Source organism: Hyperoodon ampullatus, assembly GCF_949752795.1.
Source record: "Hyperoodon ampullatus genome assembly, chromosome: 17".
Classification (NCBI taxonomy): domain Eukaryota; kingdom Metazoa; phylum Chordata; class Mammalia; order Artiodactyla; family Ziphiidae; genus Hyperoodon; species Hyperoodon ampullatus.
Window position 1 is genome coordinate 59,852,320 of NC_136930.1, and position 21,329 is coordinate 59,873,648.

Genomic DNA, 21,329 nt, shown 5'->3' on the forward strand with positions numbered 1-21,329 from the left:
ACAACTTGAAGGGGTGCCAAAAACACAGAATAAAATATAGTGGTGCCTCCTAGAATTGTGTGGCGTGAGGAAGGGACCGCCCTGCTTGAGGAAGGGGCCACTTATATATTGGGTTGGCCAAAATTTTGTTCGGGAATGAACTTTTTGGTCAACCCAATATTTTTTCAATATCTTAACATCTTATTTAATAAGATATTTGTTGAGCACATATCTTAATTGAGTACATACTATGTGCCATGTTCTATGTTCAGCCTAGAGAGAGTTGTTCATTACTACCTCCAGAAGGAAAATATCCAGAACAGGAGAGACTTCCAATAACTAAAGGAGGCAATCTGTACATCATCTACCGGGAAGAAATAGAAGGAGGAAGTGGAATCAAGACCATGACTATTCCCTGGGGCCAGGAAAACCAATGGGTCTTCATCGGAGACAGTCAAGCTGGGAGGAAAGATGGGTGAAAACAGAGTTATTTAGGAGGCTCTGATCTGTTTAGTCAAGTATCTGGGGTCTTAATGAAAGTAAAGGGTCTAAAACAATTTGACAGTTATTTAGCAGGATTGTACAGTTGGAGGTCCAGGACCAACTTTCATAGTGGTAGGAACAGATCTCAGACATGGAGCTCCTTCTTTCTGGTTAGGCTGTGGGAGAGGGTGTTGCTGAAAGAGCGCTAAGGACAAACACTTAAGATTATTCCTGCTCTGCCTTAGGCTATCCTAAAAGGCAAAGTTGCATTCAGAAAGGAAATAATAATAATAGTAGTAATAATCATAATAAATAATAAGTAATAATAATGACAGTAACAACCATGGCATAGAACAGACTGAGAACAAACACACTGGGTGATGAAACTTACTGCTGAAATGCCTGAGAAACTAATTCCAGAAAACTGTCTGGGGAATCAGGAAGACAAGGTTATTTTGTCTTTTCTTTACTCCAAGCCCTGAAATCACTTCCCATTACTGTGCCTCATTTACTCTGATCTTGAGTGAGTAAAGACCACTCAAGGAAAAGAAGGAGGAAGCTGGGATAAATATGCAAGGTGATGTCCAATCAGTGCTTCTAGCTCCTTGGAGAGTTGCAGAGAGTAGGTGAGTGAGGTGTGCTGTAGGAGTGAGGGGCTATTCCTTACTGGTCATTCTTTCTTTTTAATCTTTGTCTTTTCTTATAGACTGTTAAGAATTCATAGCCCAAAGCTAGAACCATCACCTTGACTATTAGCTTAGGGAAAGGTTAGCATCCCTTACCCAGAGCCAGTGCCAATGTTACTTATTCATTTAATCTACAAGGAAGGAGAGTTTAGCAGAGACTAAAATAAAGATTAAGCATCTCCTCTTTCAACAGGAAACATGTTTTCTAATGTTTCTAGCTTATTCTGGCTTTTCCCAAGGGGAATCTTTGACTTGTAGAGGCAATCCTGGGCCTCAGGCTATAAGCAAGTCCAGCAAAAGTTGGACTTCTTCATTGAACCAGTCTCAGCCTCTTGCTGGGAAGCCAGTAGAGCACAATGCAGGACCACACCATATAAAGCAACAGTGCAAGTGCAGATTTAACAGCCGAATGTATTCAGGCATCAGTTTCCATTCTGAGTCATTGCAGCCAACAGCACCCTTGTCTCATCTTTCTTTTCCACTGTCAATCTTGCATCTCCCTTTTTGCCTCCTTCCTCTTCTTTTCTTGGTGTCTCTGACCCCAGGGTTCACCCTGTGATCTTTGGGTTCCTCTGATGTAGGGTGGATCTCTCATCCCCCACCCTAGACACCCATGTGGTCCTTAGAGAAACCAGGAAAAACAGGCAAGACATAGATGATAAGTATAAGCAGTGTAAGAAAGAACTGAAAAAGAAAGGAAAAATGACCTCTTTTCTAGTTCTGAGGCTCACTCATATCCAAGACCACCAGCTTTCTGTCAAGCATTCCAAATAGAAAGTTTTAAAATTATTTTTATTTTCCAATTCTTACTATGGTTTTATAAAAAGTCAGAGACAAGAAATAAAAATGACCAGGAGATATATGTTATGGCACCTGGAAGGTAGTAATTCCTCCTTTGTACCAAGGGTGTTAGTTTTAAAATTCCAAGTAAATTGAAATTGGAATGCTTCCTTCCCCCCAAGTTACTGCTCCCTGCCTCTCCTGTCTTCATGCCATAACCACAGCCTTCCTTTTTCATCTATAAAAGGTGAAATACTGTTTAAAAAGTTCTACGTATGAATTCTGCTGAACTTGTGTGGTTACGAGAAGCAGGATGGTCCAGTGGTAAATATCAGAGACTTGGACAGTTAGCCAGACCTCAGTTTGAACCCTAGCCATATGACACTGAACCAGTTACTTAAAAAGCCCAAGCCTCACTTTCCTCATCGGTGAAGTGGAAAAATAATATTCGACTCCATAGAGCTATTGTGGGAATTAATTCATATAAAGAATTTCTATATAAAATTTCAATTTTAGCTGATACAAGTATTCACTATTTTCAGTGTAGACCTAATGAGTCAGGACAGTGCAATATTTTATAATGCCTGTCCTTAACATTATTAAGGCACCTTAGAAGATTTTAATGAACTATGAAAAAAGTCTAAAGAAAAAGCAAGTGGCTTGTTGTTTAATTTTCTTGGAGTCCACATTGAAAGAACGCTTGGAACATGCTTCCTTTTTATGTGGGTTTGATGTAAACAAAGGCCATACTTGTGATGAATGTCCCACTTCATCAAAGCAAGTTGGACTTAAAATATACTTGAAAATTTGAACTTGAGTCAACGATCTGGATTTAATTCCTATCATAAATGTCAAGCTGTGATGAGAGATTCATCTAAGGACTGTTTTGTTAAATACTAAGATTCATGATAATTATCCCCTTGAGTATCTTCCTTCCTCCAGAAGAGGAAATGTAAAAATCATCACAAAGCTAGTGGAGAGAACAATACGATTTTCCTTTTCATGGATCTAAACAGGTTTTTATAAAATCCCAGGAAAACATTCTCCCAGTCAACCACAGTGATGGCAGTATATGCAGTTGGTATTTGACAGATTATTTTAATAAAAAGAGCAGCGGCCACTGTCATTGATTCTTGACTAAGTGCAGTGCTTTACAAATGTTATGTTCTCCAATCCTCAGAATAATCACGAATGCTAGGCACTGTTACCCCATTATATAGACAAAAAATCTGAAGCTCAGAAAGTTGAAGTAACTCAAACAATGCCACACAGCAAGCAAGCATTGCAGCCAGGATTATAATCCACTCTCAGGCTCCAACACTGCACTCTTTCCTTCCACAAAATTATGTTAAAGGGTAAAGTGGGATTTTGTTAATATGGGCAACTCTTCCAGTAAAAATATGAGCAAGAAGGACTCCGTCACTGAAGATCTCACCCAGCATTTTTTTGGGCAGAAGGAACCCAGTTTGGGTTACTTTCTTGAGGAAGTAGAAATTGATTGTTCACACCTAAGAATATGTTTCTGTGATTACTTTTCACTTTTACTTGGATAGTAGCCCATCCAAGGAGAGAACTGTTACTTAGGGAATTAGTATCATGTTATTACTGGCTTTAAAGATGCTTCTATTGGGGCATAAGGTACAAATGCTATCTGTCTTGCACTCTGGTTCTAACTCTGTCCATTGGGGTCAGGTGAGACATATTTATATTTGTAAACCAGCAGTTCCACAACTTAAATGACCAAATTGTTGTTCTGTATTTTGTTTTGTTTTTTTAAATATGCAGATTCCTGAGCTTCTGCCTCAGCGATTCAGATACAAAAGGTCTTGGGTATGACTTAGGCATGTATAGTTTTAAAGAAGCTTAATGAGGGCTTCCCTGGTGGCGCAGTGGTTGAGAGTCCGCCTGCCAATGCAGGGGACACGGGTTTGTGCCCCGGTCCGGGAAGATCCCACATGCCGCGGAGCAGCTGGGCCCGTGAGCCATGGCCACTGAGCCTGCATGTCCGGAGCCTGTGCTCTGCAACGGGAGAGGCCACAACAGTGAGAGGCCCGCATACCGCACACACAAAAAAAGCTTAATGATTCTAATAATCAGCTAGGTTTTAGAATCACTGGATAGTATATTATGTTAAGCCCTTTGTGTGTCAAAGTAGTTTCTTGGGTAGAATATTGCTGTTGTTGTAATTCACTGAAGTCACCATTGCAGGTTACTAGAACTATACGCATGTTTATATTTCTATATATACATTTAACTTATATATGTAATATATATATTTGTACATTAAAAAAATAGTGTATTGTGTACATATATAAAATACATGTATATGTTTATATAAACATATATATACACACATCCGTGCTGTGCGTGTGTGTGTGTGCGTGTGTGTGAGAAACTAAAAATTCCCCAGTGTGACTCAACATAGTATCACACTCAGGATTTATCTTGGATCTCTAACCTGGGCCAGTGTTTACAGAGTCTGTGGCTTTTTACCCCTTGGCCTCTTAATCTGGTGGTTGGTCTTAATCCTTAGTTGCAAGTAAAGCCTTATTTCCTATGGCTGACTGCCACGCTGGTCTCTTGCCTTTGCTCTCAGGGTTGAAATTGTGCAGATGGAGTTTCTTCAAGTGTGTCTTTAGTCCTCATTGCTTGAGTTTGTTCCGTTTCAACAAACTCATCAGATGCCAGCTGCTTACAGATCCCACTCTACTACCTGAGAGTGTGTTGTCTGTTCAAGGACCTTAACAATTGGCTGTGTTACTGCCAATTATGGTTCGTGTCGTGGTCCACCCTTGCAGGCTTCAAAGAAGGCATGGATGGTGAATATCATAACTGAGTCACTAGCTCTGAGTGCTATTTCTGTTAGCTACATAAACATAAATATTCTAGCTTCTGACTTTAGTTACAACACACTTTGTGGGCACATCTGTTTCATCCTTTAGATGCCATAGACACAGTACCTTGAAACTACAAACTTTTTAAGAGCCTACAAAAAGTGCTTGCCACCTGAAAAAAGCATATGTGTTTGCTCTAGTGTATGGAAAAGAAAACTGAAAAAATGAAAATTAATCAATTAGTTAAATGTCTGTAAAACATTACACTTTGCTAACTTCAACCATGGTTAAATTTAGTATTTATTCAAATATCAGTGATTTTTGAAAACACATTTTGGATAGATTTCCTTTTGCTGGTAAATCATAGCCAACCATAACTTCATAAGTTGCTCAGAGACAAATGTTTTCAAAAAAATTATAAAAAGCCTTTCAAGTTTTTATAGCAAAAATTATTTTTAATGTGGGGTTGTTGGTGCATATTAATATTTTGAGGTGGGAATCTCAGAAAGGAAAAATGATTGGAGCTACTCATGTTATAAAACACCCCTCTTTGTAAGTGGCTGATTTTATGTGCTTTAAAAATTAAACGTGTCAGTTTAAGTGAATTCTCACATTATGCTTATTGTTTAATCTTGTATCCCCTAATATTCATTCTTCATTGCTTAATTAAAGTTTTCTGTTTTTTAGGAGGGTGCTTAATCTGCAAACACACATGTACTGAGATTGGCTTCCTGATATGAAATGGATAATTTATAGATCTAGAAATGTTTGGGGAAGTGCAAACCCATTTCTGGCTGTTAAGGGCTGAAAACCATTCAGCTGGCTTTGATTAAAGTGAAGCTGAATCACAAAGCTAGAATTTACCAATTATTTTGCCATGTAAAATGCAGACATTTTACATGGTTTTTCTTTTCACCAAGTTTATTGCTTTGATATAAAAAGCTGCTGCCAATGCTCTCACCCTGAGAGAAGAGGTGAGGAAAGGGACCAGAACCCTGCCTAAAGAGCTGACTGGCATGTGAGGATGGGCTGTAATGTGGATGCTGCAGTGGTACCTGAGCAGGGAGAGTGATGCAGTGTCCCAACCATCCTGGATCCCTTGACTTAAAATCCACCTCTCCTGTGAAACCCCACACCTGGATTAGGTGCCCTTCCTGCATGTTCCCATGGAATCTTCTAGTCCATCATCATAGCTCATTGTCATTTACTTTCAATTGTTGACTTTTCTCAAAACCATCACCTCCTTGAAAAGAAACTGTCTTGTTCATCATTGTCTACCCAAAACCTAGCAAAATGCCCAGCACATAGAAGTTCTGCAAATATGTTTCAGTACTGTGACAAATGTGAGGCTTACAAGTAAAAAAAATCTTTCAAAGATAAATTTAAAGCGTGATTCAAAAGTTATAAAATAAAACTATGTGATGAAATTGTGAACTTTTTTAGGGTTAGGAAGAGATTTGGGGGGAAAAGGGCTTTGATTATGTTTCTAAAATAATATTGAGACTAACATCCTTTTAATTATAACCAGGTATAGCAAGTAAATTTTAATTTGGAATCAGGGAAACAGGAAACTCACAGTACCCTTAAGAACGCCTTTATTCTTGAACTGTTTTATGTAAAAATGTGCAGTCATTCATGACATTCCATGAACAAGAGAGCTAGAGTAAAATGCACTGGAATGGATGCTACTGGTGCCCCGGTCAGAGCTCCTTTACCTGGCAGGTGTACTCCATCCCCCGGCTGCTGTGGGTTTGACTGCTAACAACTCAGTTACCTCTTCTACAGGGAACTACCCTTGGAACTGCCACCTTGGCTCCAGTCAATGACTAACTGATGTGGGTATATAAAACCTTGTGGTAGGTCAACTCTGAGGTGTAACTCACACTCCAGAGCTCCCCATGGGGTCAGACTGAAGCCAGTCTTAGCTAAATCCAATTCTAACCTAATCTCTTTGCCTGCCCTCTCCTGCCTCCTTCATACCTAAAAGCTTTCTCCCAAGAACACTCCCTCTATAAATCAAAGGCACAACAACCCAGTCTGCTTCTAGGAAACCACCCCTCAGATAGTCACTGAAATGAAATTTCAACTTCTGAGCTAGATAACTCCCGATCCCTTTCCTCCAGGCTTGTGGAGGGTTCAAGAGCAAAGACGGATAAGATTGGCATCCCCCCACCCCCTCAGCCCAGCCTATGCTTTTCCAGACTAATTATACCTGCAATTCATATTTATTTATTCAACATGATAACCAGAGCACTTCTTCCAGGTGCCTCAATTTTATTCAAATTTAACTTTGTATTAGTACCTATTTTGTGCCAACCATGTGCTAGGGAGGTATTAGGAATGGAACGGTGAATAAGACATGATTTCTGCCCTCAAAAAAAAAAAAAAAAAAAAAGAAATCTCAGCTTCTGAGGATGTGGTTCCGGTAGAAGAACACAGAGTGAACAAACATGTAGTCTCTTCTTTTAATTTGATCACACAGAAGCAATAGCCTCTCGGCCAAATTTAGCTCCTATATAAGAATGACATTTCATCCTCTTCCCTTCCAGTTGATACACGCATGGTGTCTGTAAATCAAGTGAATTCAAAACTATTCTCTAGAGCATCCTTCCAGGGCCACGATGAAGGAGAACACTGACAGATCGTTGCTTTGTAAACTCCTTCAGATCACTGCTTTGTAAACATGATTGGGGGAGGGGAGTCAATGTGTTATTTCCTGCAGGTCTTCCTTGGAATAACGCAGTTTTCTTTTCAGAAAGTATGACATGGCTTGCCTTCTTCTATGAATAAAATTGCCCTTGCTTGTTCTTGAGATTTTTTTTCTCTCTGGACACAGCCTGGAAAAGAGTCAGGGAGGGCTTCCTGCAGCAATGCTACACTTTTGACTGCTGGGCCATGATGTTGGCTGTGTGTCATGTGTGGCCTTACACACGAGTGTGTGTTTGCTTCCCCTGCAGTGCTGGAAGAGTTTTAAGGCAGGAAGCAAATGATGTCCTTTGAAAAATGTCTCCTTAAAGTATTGACTATGTGCTCAGAGTCCCTTTTTTTCTTATGTGAACTTCATCTAGAAAATAATAGTAGATTTTAAAAAGTTTTTTTAATGGTAAGGCCTCCTAAGTTTTCTCACTGACCATATGGGGGAGTTGGGCTGGAGGAGTTCTAAGGTTCTGTTTTTCTTTTACATATTCTGATTTTTTTACACCCTCTTCCTGGATATGCTATATTTAAACTCCATGTAGAATAACTTCTTTCAACCTATGTCAGTATTAATTTTTGTTGTTTAGCTAGCAGATCCAAAGAAGGATGTATGTGTGTGTGTGTATGTATGTGTGTGTATAGTTTAATCTGTATCAGGGCCTCTCACTGAAGCTTTCTGACTTAATAATATTTTTGAATGAATAACTAAAGTGAATGAATAGAAGTAGTAGAGAAAAAAACCACTAGCCTTTATATTAGTATAGGATAACTATTATAACAATGACCCTAAAATCTCAGTGGTTTCAAGCAATTAAAAACAATAAATTAAATGAAGTGAAATAAGGTCTATTGTTTGGTCACAGCCAGTGCTGTCGACAGAATAGGTAGAGGAGTGGGGCTGTGGGGTGGAGCTCGTCTCTAATCCACACAGTCACTTAGGGACTCAAGGTCTTTCCATCTTGGGACACTTTGGTCTTCCACATGTGGGCCCTAAAGTTGTTAAAGAAGGGGAAAAGAAAGTGGAGGATTACCCATAGGAAATTTTTATGACCCAGAAGTGGAATTGGCCCCTTTCCACGGGGCAGAACTCAGCCCCATGGCTCTAACAGAATTGCTGGAACAGTAGGCTGGGAGATGTTACCTCATAATATGCCCAGGCAGAAAAGGAAAACCATCAAGATTGGTGGGTTCTAGAATCCTCTGCCTTAGCTGGTTTTAAGACTTGCTAGTATTCGAGCTTGAGAGCATGATGAAAGGGCCTTGCTGACCATTGCTTTTCCTATTTTACCCCCTCTTCATGCCACCTTTCATTTTGTTCCTTTTCTCCCAACTCACACCATTTCCATTCATCCAGCCTCATCTTGACTCTCTTTTATTTGATACCTTGACATAAGGAGACATAATGTGAGTGTGGAGGGGGACCCCTAAGGAGAAGGATTTTCATGAGCCAGATAAATGGAAAAGAGAGCCCACTGGAAAAGTGGCACACATTTCAGAAAGGGAATTGGGAGAGGCAGCAAGGAAGCCAGGAGATGTTGGTTTGCGTTGACTTGAGATGAGAATGGGTTATTCTAGTAGGGGACAAATCACAAGATGAAAAGTCCATTTCTCCATGTAGTAGAAAGTAATGTCTTGAACAAAATTTTATAAACTTTTTATAAAATTCAGATTGAAGATCCTCTCTCATGTTTTTAACTGCATTGGAAAGACCAGCACCCACAATTAAGACCTACAACCTTTTGAGAGTAGGTCACTCCAGCTGTTCTATTCTTTTTTAACATTCACATAAAAATAACATGCACATACACACATTCAATAATTGAGGAAGATACTTTTATAAAGAACATCGTTTGCTTTCTGCCTTAAACTCTTCCATCATGGAATGGGAAGCAAACATGTACACACATTCAGTAAACCTGCTCAGCAGTCAAAACTGTATTATTACAGCAGGAAATCCCCCCAGATTTGCCCCCAGGCAGCTCCTGAAGAGCTGTAGAGTTGCAGATATTGTAATACTTGTAATTTGTAATATAGATTCCTGTGATAGGGATTCCCTGCCCCAAACTGCCTTAGGTCCAGAAAGACACTAATTTGTCTTTTTGGCTGGTCATTAGTGACCAGAATTGATCTCCCTTCTCACTTGTTATGCTTATTTTAATAAAAAACACTTTCTGGAAACAAGTTCCTGTTTATGTTTGTAAGTGGTATCTCTTACACCTAAAATTCTTACATAGGACAATTTCATAGAGCCAACAGGCACAAAAATCTTTGCCAAGAACAATTCCCATGAAGGGTATAAAAGCAGTGAATCCTTGGAAGTCCAGAGTAAATGACAGGACTTGCCCCCAGTTATTAAATGGGATTAAATGCACCTTTTCTGAAAGCCATGTAAAGCAGCTGCATAGTTGACACACCATGTTTTTCTTCCCCCAGGGCTTTCCTGGAAAGGATGGATCCTCTGGCCCTCCGGGACCACCAGGGCCAATTGTAAGTATTTCCAGGAACTACTGGGATGTAGTACTGCTTTAAAGCAATTCACCTCTTTTGAGAGATTTTCTTCTGCCAAACCTTTCACCTTGGTGGCCATCTTTGCTATAGTGTAACAACTCATCCCTTGGTACAGAGCTCTTCCTAAAACAGCCTTAAAAAATAATGTATCCATGTGGCTTGATTATTCTACCTCTGAGCCACTTTGCCATAAGATCACCTGCATTGATTTACTTTTATTAGACACAGATAAGACTTGAATTATTTTTTCTTTTTAAATTTTTATTGGAGTATAGTTGATTTACAATGTTGTGTTAGTTTCAGGTGTACAGCAAAGTGAATCAGTTATACGTATACATATATCCCCTCTTCTTTAGATTATTTTCCCATATAGACCATTACAGAGTATTGAGTAGCATTCCCTGTGCTCTACAGTAGGTCCTTGTTGATTATCTACTTTCTATATAGTAGTGTGTATATGTCACTACTATATATAAAAAAGGCTTGAATTTGAAAGAACTACATCTAACCGACAGAGTGGAGACTTTTCCAAAACTGTCTTCCTTACTTTAGTGGTACGTTAGTTGGAAACAGGAATGAGCAGTGAATCCTGAAGACTTGGTGTTGGGCGGGGAGGTGAGGTTAGCTGTGCATGTTTGTTGCTCTTTCTTGAGAGCTAGCTGTTTTCGATGAGAATGAGTGAGTCCTCACCTTTGCTCCATATTCCTGTCTATTAGGGCATTCCCGGAGCCCCTGGAGTCCCAGGAATCACAGGAAGCATGGGACCCCAAGGCGCCCTTGGACCACCTGTGAGTATGTGGCTGTAGCCAGTCAGGATGGTTGCCCAGTTATCCCTCTGGTTTATTTATGTGTTTAAATTTACAGCATCTTTTTTGGTCAAAATGTTTTTTTCAGGACTGGATTCTGTGGGAATCCATAAGGAAAACAGAGAATCTCCTAGGATAAAGATTAAGATCAGACTGTGCATATATCATGGCTAAAGACAAATGGTCCCAACGGGGAATAGTCTGCAGCTAAGCTTCTGCTTATATATATTTCCATTGTTTGTTATTCTGTATTTGGCTAAGTGAACTCAATGCCATCTTTACAGGGATTGGGTACAATACTATCTGTTAATTAGGCCTGTCTCCTGGGTGAGAAATACAAGGCTGGAGGAAGTCAAGGATTAGTGAAAATGGGAAGAGATTTTTCTTTTCTAACTTCTGCGAGAAAGACAGAATTTGCCATTAAAACACCCACTCACACATTTGCGAATAGTGGTGTAAATGAAGGCCCAGTGAATGGAACTAATTACCTGCCATTTTTGTGCTTCTAACCTCTTAGGTTGGTGCTTAAATGTGATCAGTGGAGGGGGTAGGGGTAGGATGGGCGAGAAACAGATGAGCTTATCTGGGCCTGTTTCCTTGTCTGTAAAATAAGGTTGTTGAATTACAGCCTCCAAAGGCACACTTGGCATCTTCTGCGACTTGCAAATTGTTCCTTCTGGGTGTAATTATTAGTCAGCCTTCTGATATTATCTGCGAGGTACCAAATCTGTATCCATAAACTAAAGCAATTGAGAAGTGTCAATGTATATACATTGTAGATGTGCTAAGAATTCATGAAACAGTGAAATCTGAAGGGTGAGGGTAGGAGAGGTTAATGAAGTAGATTTCTACTCCCTGCTATAACAATTACCACAATCTCAGGGGCTTAAAACAACAAAAATTTATTATCCTACAGTTCTGTAGGTCAGAAGCCTGATATAGTCTCACTGGGTTTTAAAATCAAGGTGTCAGCTTTTCCTTTCTGGAAGTTCTAGGGGAGAATCTATTTCCTTACCTTCTTTAGCTTCTAAAGACTTCCCACCATCCTTGGTTTGTGGCCCACTTTGAAGTCAGCAGTGTCGCATCTCTCTGACCATTTTTCCATAATCATATTTCCCCCGAACATAGCCCAGAAAGTTTCTTTGCTTTGAATGATGTATGTGATTACATTTGGGCCACCCAGATAATCCTAGATAATCTCCCTACATTACTTCAAGATCCTAACTAAATCACACTTCAAAGTCCTTTTGCCACATAAAGTAATATATTCACAGGTTCTGGGGATTAGGGCATGAACACTTCAGGGGCCTTTTTCTGCCTACCACACTGAAGAAGGCATAACAGAAACATTGGTTCTCATTCAGAAAGAAACTCTCTCCCTCTAGCTACTCAGATAGTCACTCTTTATTCTTGAAACTCATTTCAATAAAATGATTTTGCCCTCAGGGTCCTATTCTAGGCTGTGATTCACATGACACATATGCAGGTACACAAACACACATAAGACATGAACATAAAAAATGCCTCCAGATTTTAGCAAACACATCCTAATTTTCACACTCAAATAAAGCTCTCCTTGGTTGTCATTTTACAAAGCCATATACTTATGGAAGATAGCTACATTGTCATGGTGCAAAACCCTTTTAGATCTCCTCTTTTCATATCAAATTGCTAATGGGTCACAGAAGAAAATTTGATTGCTTTATCCTCACACATCTTTTTCTATTATCTCTGCTACCAGGCTTCAGTCCACTTCCCAAAATGTACTCCAGGGAACAAGAGTTCCAGAATATGTCAGCAGGGCTCAGAGAGCAAGGGGTTCTGGGAAAGGAGTCTCAGAGACAGTGTATACTAAATCTGTTTCTCAGAAAGTCATGACAAATTTTAGGATAGCAAAGACTTTGAGGCACCTTAAGGTGAAACAAAAAACCAAAACACTGGTTTAACTTGGTTAGACAATAAACAAATGTATTTGTGCAGTTTCCCTTAACCCAAGCTGGGTTGATCCTAACCGTAGAGGGATGGAATGTGATAGGAAAGAACAGGCTCTAGGAGGACTTGGGAGAGAATAGTGGGGTGTGGGAGGAGTAGAGTGAGACATGAAATACATTAGGTAAGTAGGACCTCACCCTGCTTATCTATCTGGCCTTTTGTAGCTCTAGAATAGACTTTAAATATGGGGCATAGAAAAATAGCAATACATTTTTTCCTGGAAATAAAATACTTGTTAATAATATTATCTTCTAATGTTATAAATCAACAGAAAAGGGCCAGTGATGGTGGCATTTATATCAGAGACAGTACTGGGTATTCTCTCAAAAGCCAGTTGTTCTCTGAACTGTCCAGCCCAGACTTTTCCCTGTGCTTTGGGCTGGGAGGAGCCATATGCCTGCTGGCTGCCAGACTGGCGTGTCTAGTAAAGTAGGCTCAGTGTCATGGTGTAAAGGCCTTGATTGATTTCCCATGGATGTCTGTCTAGGAAGGCGGGAGGGAAAGAAACCAAGAAAGACACACCGCCCCACTGAAAATAGCAGTGTGTTTCCTATGGTCGGTGCCAGGAAAATGCTTGCTTTCATGAACCCTGCTTTTAGCTGCTGACTTCCCAGGACAGAATGGGCATTAATGCTGTTGCGGTCATAATTCCTACCTGAGGCTTAAGCATAAGCTAAAATATGGTGTCTCCCCTTGCAGGAGAACATATAGTAATGAAGCACATGGAAGAAGGGACCACGCATTTAGCTTGAAATCAATATAGGTAGAAAGGTCTAGTGCTCCATCATTTAAAGAGCACTGCATTAGAAGTCAGGAAACTTAGGTTCTAGACGTGGCCCTCACATGACCTTAACTAGCTGTGTGAGCCACATCACTTAAGCAATGTCAATTTTCCAATTAATTCATTTAAAAATATTTACCGAGTAGCTACAATATGTACAAGAGACATGAGGGACAAGGGTCCATGAGGGGTAAAAAAGATGACCAAGATATTTTTCCACATTCATGGAAGAGCTAGAGAGATTGATGATTTTTGTTTTATATAAGAAAGTATAATAAAAGTCAGACAGTGAGAAATGCCTTAAAAGAAAGACAAGGAAAGTTCCATTGAGGGAGACAGACAGTCAGAGACAGACATACAGAGGGAGATAACCCCGTGCCCTCAGTTGAGGGTGTGAGGGGAACAGCTCCTGAAAGAGGCTGTGTTTTTATTTTGTTTGTTTTTTTTTGTTTTTTAGTTTCTGCTTTATAACAAAGTGAATCAGTCATACATATACATCTGTTCCCACATCCCTTCCCTCATGCATCTCCCTCCCTCCCACCCTCCCCATCCCACCCCTCCAGGCGGTCACAAAGCACCGAGCTGATCTCCCTGTGCTCTGCGGCTGCTTCCCACTATCTATCTACCTTACGTTTGGTAGTGTATATATGTCCATGCCTCTCTTTCGCTTTGTCACAGCTTACCCTTCCCCCTCCCCATATCCTCAAGTCCATTCTCAAGTAGATCTGTGTCTTTATTCCCGTTTTACCCCTAGGTTCTTCATGACATTTTTTTTTTAATTCCATATATATGTGTTAGCATACAGTATTTGTCTTTCCCTTTCTGACTTACTTCACTCTGTATGACAGACTCTAGGTCTATCCACCTCATTACAAATAGCTCAGTTTCGTTTCTTTTTATGGCTGAGTAATATTCCATTGTATATATGTGCCACATCTTCTTTATCCATTCATCCGATAATCATTAGAGAAATGCAAATCAAAACTACAATGAGATATCATCTCACACCAGTCAGAATGGCCATCATCAAGAAATCTAGAAACAATAAATGCTGGAGAGGGTGTGGAGAAAAGGGAACACTCTTGCACTGCTGGTGGGAATGTGAATTGGTACAGCCACTATGGAGAACAGTATGGAGGTTCCTTAAAAAACTAAAAATAGAACTACCATATGACCCAGCAATCCCACTACTAGGCATATACCCTGAGAAAACCATAATTCAAAAAGAGACATGTACCAAAATGTTCATTGCAGCTCTATTCACAATAGCCCGGAGCTGGAAACAACCTAAGAGGCTGTGTTTTAATAGGATCTTTCACAGATGGGTGTGATTTCCACCTGCAAAGACATGAAGATGTCATCCTTTAGATGGGGATTGTAATAAAACATAAAGCAAACACAGGGCAACCCTGTCTGTTGTACTTTTAATATTTTTCACCTCTCTTTCTTGCTTCATCACCACTGCCACACTTTAATTTCAAACCCTCTTCATTTCTCACCAAGACTGTCATGAGAAGCTCTAATTGCTTCTCGTGAAATGAAGAGGGTTTGAAATTAAACTGAATTAAGCAGAAGCCCCTTGCCTCTGCTCTAGCTCTGGTCTGTTCATTCTCCAGTTCCCAAAAGATCTTTCTAGTACAGATCTTTCTGTTGTGTCATTTCCTGGCTTCAATCTCCTCAGTGGATCCCTGTCACCAGAGGATAGGCCCCAAATATTCAGCCACGTATACGTAGCCCTTGATGATGGGCCCTTACTTTACCCTCTGACTTGATCTGGCATCATCCTTTCTCTTGGAGGTATGACAACATCCCTTGGAGTTGTCACCCCCAAATTATTTAAAGCACCCCCAAATTATTTAAAGCTCCCCCAATATATGCCATCCTGTTTCACACTTTTTTTTTTTTTTTGCCTTTTGGGGATGCTCTTCCATTTGTCTGGGTTGCTTTCTCCACCTGGTGAGCTTCCGGCTATTATGTCTCTTAAACTGTGCACTTCCTGTTTGAGGCCACCCTCATGTCCTCAGGCTGAGAGACTTCATTTCAACTATTGATGTCCATCTCTCCGCGAAAGGAGAGTTCCATGAGGGCAGAAATTTTATCATACTCATGTTCTTATTCCTGGACCCCAGCTCAGTAGCATAGAGGGTACTTAATAAGTGTTTGTTAAAAGAGAGAATGAAGGGATGAGTGCCTTCCAGTTAGGCTGATGTTCAGGTGAGTATGAGAAGATTATTCTTATAGATTGGGAGTCAGATGTGGGAGACTTTTAGAGCCAAATGAGGTATGTTTTGATTTTGGTTAGCAGACATCTAATATTTGGAGCTTGGACCATGAGATCATTCTTCTTTCCTTCAGCACTAAAATTCTGTGAATCTATGAATGTAGCTACTGTATTTTCTTTTCTTTACATTTCAAGTGTTCCTGAAATTAAAGGAAAATGTGCCACTTTTTCTCGTCTACATGTACAGGGAATGTGTGTTTTCCCTCAAAGCATACTTTGATGGAGTTATAAACCTTAACTCACTCAGGAATTTTTAGTTTGTTTTTGTTTTACTTTGCAAAAATCAAAGAAAAAATGTCAGAGAAGTTGGAATAAAAAATAATGTCTTGCCATTCAGATATATTAACTAAATGGACCTTTCTTGGAGACTGCCTAGGTATGTCCTGCAGCTACTTAGTAACAAGCATTGTGAGGCTGAGTTTGAGGAATTTCAGGCCCAGTTAAATACATCCATCCCTATATACCAGAAGGTGCCCACAGCTGATGCTGTCCATTTACCTTATCACTCAGGTTTGCATTGTAGTTTCTTTTTCTTTTTTCTTCTTCTTCTTTTGTTTTTTTTGGCTGTGCAGCGTGGCATGCAGGATCATAGTTCCCCAACCAGGGATAGAACCTGCATCCCCTGCCATGGAAGCATGGAGTCTTAACCACTGGACCACCAGGGAAGTCCCTGTAGTTTCTTTTTCTAAGTTTCAAGCATTTCAGACAAGACAACTTAATAAATGATAGCTAGCAATGGAAATATCAAATAATACATTGGTTCAGAAACAAAAATATTCAAGATAAAATAGATTATAAGAAACGACTCAAACAAAATGATAAGTCACTCGGAAAAACCAAAAAACAAACAAAACAAAACAAAACAAAAATCTAATTCTGAATGACTACTGTGAGGTTTGGGAGATACATGTTTGCTTTTAAAATTATTATTTAATTAGGAAAAATATTATCTTCACTGAAAAAAACGATTCTGGCTAGCAAATTTGTTGAGCAGTGTTCTCTTTCATGGCAGCAGTAGTGTGTACTGGGGAGAGTGCAGATTCTGGAGCTTAGCTGATTTGGTTCAGGTCCCAGCTTTTCCATTTTCTTATTGTGTGATCTTGGGCAAGTTATTTGTCTTCTCAGTACATCACTTCCCTTATATGTAAAATGGAAGTAATATCTCATAGGGTTGTTATAAAGAGTAAATAAATTTATCTCATAGGAATCTTACAAGGATTAAATGAGTTCATTTTATAGGGCTGTTATAAGAGTTAAATGAGTTAATACACTGAGGACAGTGCTTGGAACATGGTAAAATCAGCTTGAGTATTAAACTACTAGTATTTACAAACAGTTTCTTAATATATTAAAAATGTATAAGAGTTACTTATTTTTGTTTGCTGATTATTGTTTTTGCTTTGCGTCAAATGCTTGCAAAGGAAGTAGGCAGCAGTCCTAGATTTATAATAAATATTTAAATTTAATATTGGACTTAGTTGAATGTTCGAGTGACTCTTTTATGCAAAAAATGGCCTAGGTGGTTCTGGAAACATAAAGTAATATAAGTTATGGTCCCCAGTATTAGAGGTCTTACCGTCTACACAGAGAAAAGAGAAATCCATGCAATGACTTGTCGGTATACTACAAAAAAAAATTTAGTGTCAGATAGGTGATACTTGAACTAAGTATTGCATTAGAATATTCCTATTGTTGATACCTAATTTATAAGGTATACGCTTAATACCTTTCTAACATTTCAAATGTTTTTATACACTGACTAGACCATGTCTGTGAGAATGAGAAGTTGTAATTTTGATGAGTAGGAAGTGGGGAAGATGGGGCTAAATAATGAGACATAGAATTCGAGGACTTTGACTTTGTCGCATGGATGTCTAAGAATCACTGAATGATTTTTGAATAGAGGAAGAGCTGCCATCAATCAACAGTCACTGAGCTTTCTAAGTTGTATGCTGGTAGTATCTGAGGAGGATGAGACTAGTGGTTGTGTAGAGGATGAACAGGAAGGCAGGGATTTTAGTTAGAGAAGCCAGCTAGAAGGAAGTTGCAAATGCCCTGGTGTGAGATGGTTAGGGTAGCACCTCGGTGGTGGAGTAGAAGAGAGGGATATAAGAGGAATTGCAATGCAAAAAGTGTGCATTACGTGTGTGTATGTGTGTGTAATAAACATGCAAGAGGCAAGGGAAGGGACATTCACAGAAAGATAGACAAGATGCAAAGGCAGAGGGCTATGTACCAAATGAAGGAACAAGATAAAACCCCAGAAAAACAACTAAATGAAATGGAGATAGGCAACCATCCAGAAAAAGAATTCAGAACAATGAGAGTGAAGATGATCCAGGACCTCGGAAAAAGAATGGAGGCAAAGATAGAGAAGATGCAAGAAATGTTTAACAAAGACCTAGAAGAATTAAAGAAAAACAAACAGAGATGAACAATACAATAACTGAAATGAAAAATACACTAGAAGGAATCAATACCAGAATAACTGAGGCAGAAGAACGGATAAGTGACCTGGAAGACAGAATGGTGGAATTCACTGCTGTGGAACAGAATAAAGAAAAAAGAATGAAAAGATATGAAGACAGCCTAAGAGACCTCTGGGACAACATCAAACGCACCAACATTCATATTATAGGGGTCCCAGAAGGAGAAGAGAGAGAGAGAAAGGGCCCAAGAAAATATTTGAAGAGATTATAGACAAAAGCTTCCCTAACGTGGGAAAGGAAATAGCCATCCAAGTCCAGGAAGCACAGAGAGTCCTAGGCAGCATAAACCCAAGGAGAAACATGCTGAGACACATAGTAATCAAATACGGAAAAATTAAAGATGAAAAATTATTGAAAGCAGAAAGGGAAAAATGACAAATAACATACAAGGGAACTCCCATAAGGTTAACAGCTGATTTCTCAGCAGAAACTCTACAAGCCAGAAGGGGGTGGCATGACATATTTAAAGTGATGAAAGGGAAGAACCTACAACCAAGATTACTGTACCCGGCAAGGATCTCATTCAGATTCGATGGAGAAATCAAAAGCTTTACAGACAAACAAAAGCTAAGAGAATTCAGCACCACCAAACCAGCTCTACAACAAATGCTAAAGGAACTTCTCTAAGTGGGAAACACAAGAGAAGAAAAGGACCTACAAAGACAAACCCAAAACAATTAAGAAAATGGTAATAGGAACATACATATCAATAATTACCTTAAACGTGAATGGATTAAATGCTCCAACCAAAAGACACAGACTCACTGAATGGATACAAAAACGAGACCTGTATATATGCTGTCTACGAGAGACCCACTTCCGACCTAGCGACACATACAGACTGAAAGTGAAAGGACGGAAAAAGATATTCCATGCAAATGGAAATCAAAAGAAAGCTGGATTAGCAATTCTTATATCAGACAAAATAGACTTTAAAATATAGACTATTACAAGAGACAAAGAAGAACACTACATAATGATCAAGAGATCAATTTAAGAAGAAGATATAACAATTGTAAATATTCATGCACCCAACCCAGGAACCCCTCAATATACAACGCAGATGCTAACACCCATAAAAGGGGAAATTGACAGTAATGCAATAATAGTAGGGGACTTAAACACCTCACTGTCACCAATGGACAGATCATCCAAAATGAAAATAAATAAGGAAACAGAAGTGTTAAATGATACATAAAACAAGATGGACTTAACTGATATTTACAGGACATTCCATCCAAAAACAGCAGAATGCACATTCTTCTCAAGTGCTCGTGGAACATTCTGCAGGATAGATCATATCTTGGGTGACAAATCAAGCCTTGGTAATTTTAAGAAAATTGAAATCATATCAAGCATCTTTTCCAACCACAACCCTATGAGACTAGATATCAATTACAGGAAAATGTGTTTGTATCTGTAAGAGATATAAACACATGGAAGCTAAACAACACACTACCTAATAACCAAGAGATCACTGAAGAAATCAAAGAGGAAATCAAAAAATACCTAGAAACAAATCACAATGAAAACACAATGATCCAAAACCTATGGGATGCAGCAAAAGCAGTTCTAAGAGGGAAGTATATAGCTATACAAGCCTACCTTAAGAAACAAGAAACATCTCAAATAAACAACCTGACACCTAAAGCAATTAGAGAAAGAAGAACAAAAAACCCCCAAAGTTAGCAGACGGAAAGAGATCATAAAGATCAGGTCAGAAATAAATGAAAAAGAAATGAAGGAAATGATAGCACAGATCAATAAAACTAAAAGCTGGTTCTTTGAGAAGATAAACAAAATTGATAAACCATTAGCCAGACTTATCAAGAAAAAAAGGGAGAAGACTCAAATCAGTAGAATTAGAAATGAAAAAGGAGAAGTAACAACTGACACTGCAGAAATACAAAGGATCATGAGAGATTACTACAAGCAACAATATGCCAATAAAATTAACAACCTGAAAGAAATGGACAAATTCCTACAAAAGCACAACCTTCTGTGACTGAACCAGGAAGAAATAGAAAATGTGAACAGACCAATCACAAACACTGAAATTGAAACTGTGATTAAAAGTCTTCCAACAAACAAAAGCCCAGGACCTGATGGCTTCACAGACGAATTCTATCAAACGTTTAGAGAAGAGGTAACACCTATCCTTCTCAAACTATTCCAAAATATAGCAGAGGGAGGAACACTCCCAAACTCATTCTATGAGGCCATCATCACTCTGATACCAAAACCAGACAAAGATGTCACAAAGAAAGAAAACTATTGGCCAATTATCACTGATGAACATAGCTGCAAAAATCCTCAACAAAATACTAGCAAACCGAATCCAACAGCACATTAAAAGGATCATACATTATGATCAAGTGGGGTTTATCCCAGGAATGCAAGGATTCTTCAATATACGCAAATCAATCAATGTGATATACCATATTAACAAACTGAAGGTGAAAAGCCATATGATCATCTCAGTAGATGCAGAGAAAGCTTTCGACAAAATTCAACACCCATTTATTATAAAAACCCTCCAGAAAGTAGGCATAGAGGGAACGTACGTCAACATAATAAAGGCCATATATGACAAACCCACAGCCAACATCGTCCTCAATGGTAAAAAAATGAAACCATTTCCACTAAGATCAGGAACACGACAAGGTTGTCCACTCTCACCACTATTATTCAACATAGTTTTGGGAGTTTTAGCCACAGCAATCAGAGAAGAAAAAGAAATAAAAGGAATCCAAATAGGAAAAGAAGAAGTAAAGCTGTCACTGTTTGCAGATGACGTGATACTATACATAGAGAATCCTAAAGATGCTACCAGAAAACTACTCGAGCTAATCAATGTATTTGGTAAAGTTGCAGGATACAAAATTAATGCACAGAAATCTCTTGCATCCCTATACAGTAATGATGAAAAATCTGAAAGAGAAATTAAGGAAACACTCCCATTTACCATTGCAACAAAAAGAATAAAATATCTAGGAATAAACCTACCTAAGGA

The 21,329-nt window shown here is 39.0% G+C and overlaps 1 protein-coding gene across 1 annotated transcript in view; it reads left to right on the forward strand.

Moving 5' to 3' along the window:
• Positions 1–21,329, forward strand: part of COL14A1 (collagen type XIV alpha 1 chain) — a gene marked incomplete at its 3' end in the record, with an annotated part of 211,445 nt that overhangs the window by 158,808 nt on the left and 31,308 nt on the right. Inside the window, exons 40-41 of the mRNA XM_079722162.1 lie at positions 9,893–9,946; positions 10,684–10,755. Coding sequence (XP_079578288.1) covers positions 9,893–9,946; positions 10,684–10,755 — 126 coding nt within the window. The remainder of the gene's footprint in view (positions 1–9,892; positions 9,947–10,683; positions 10,756–21,329) is intronic.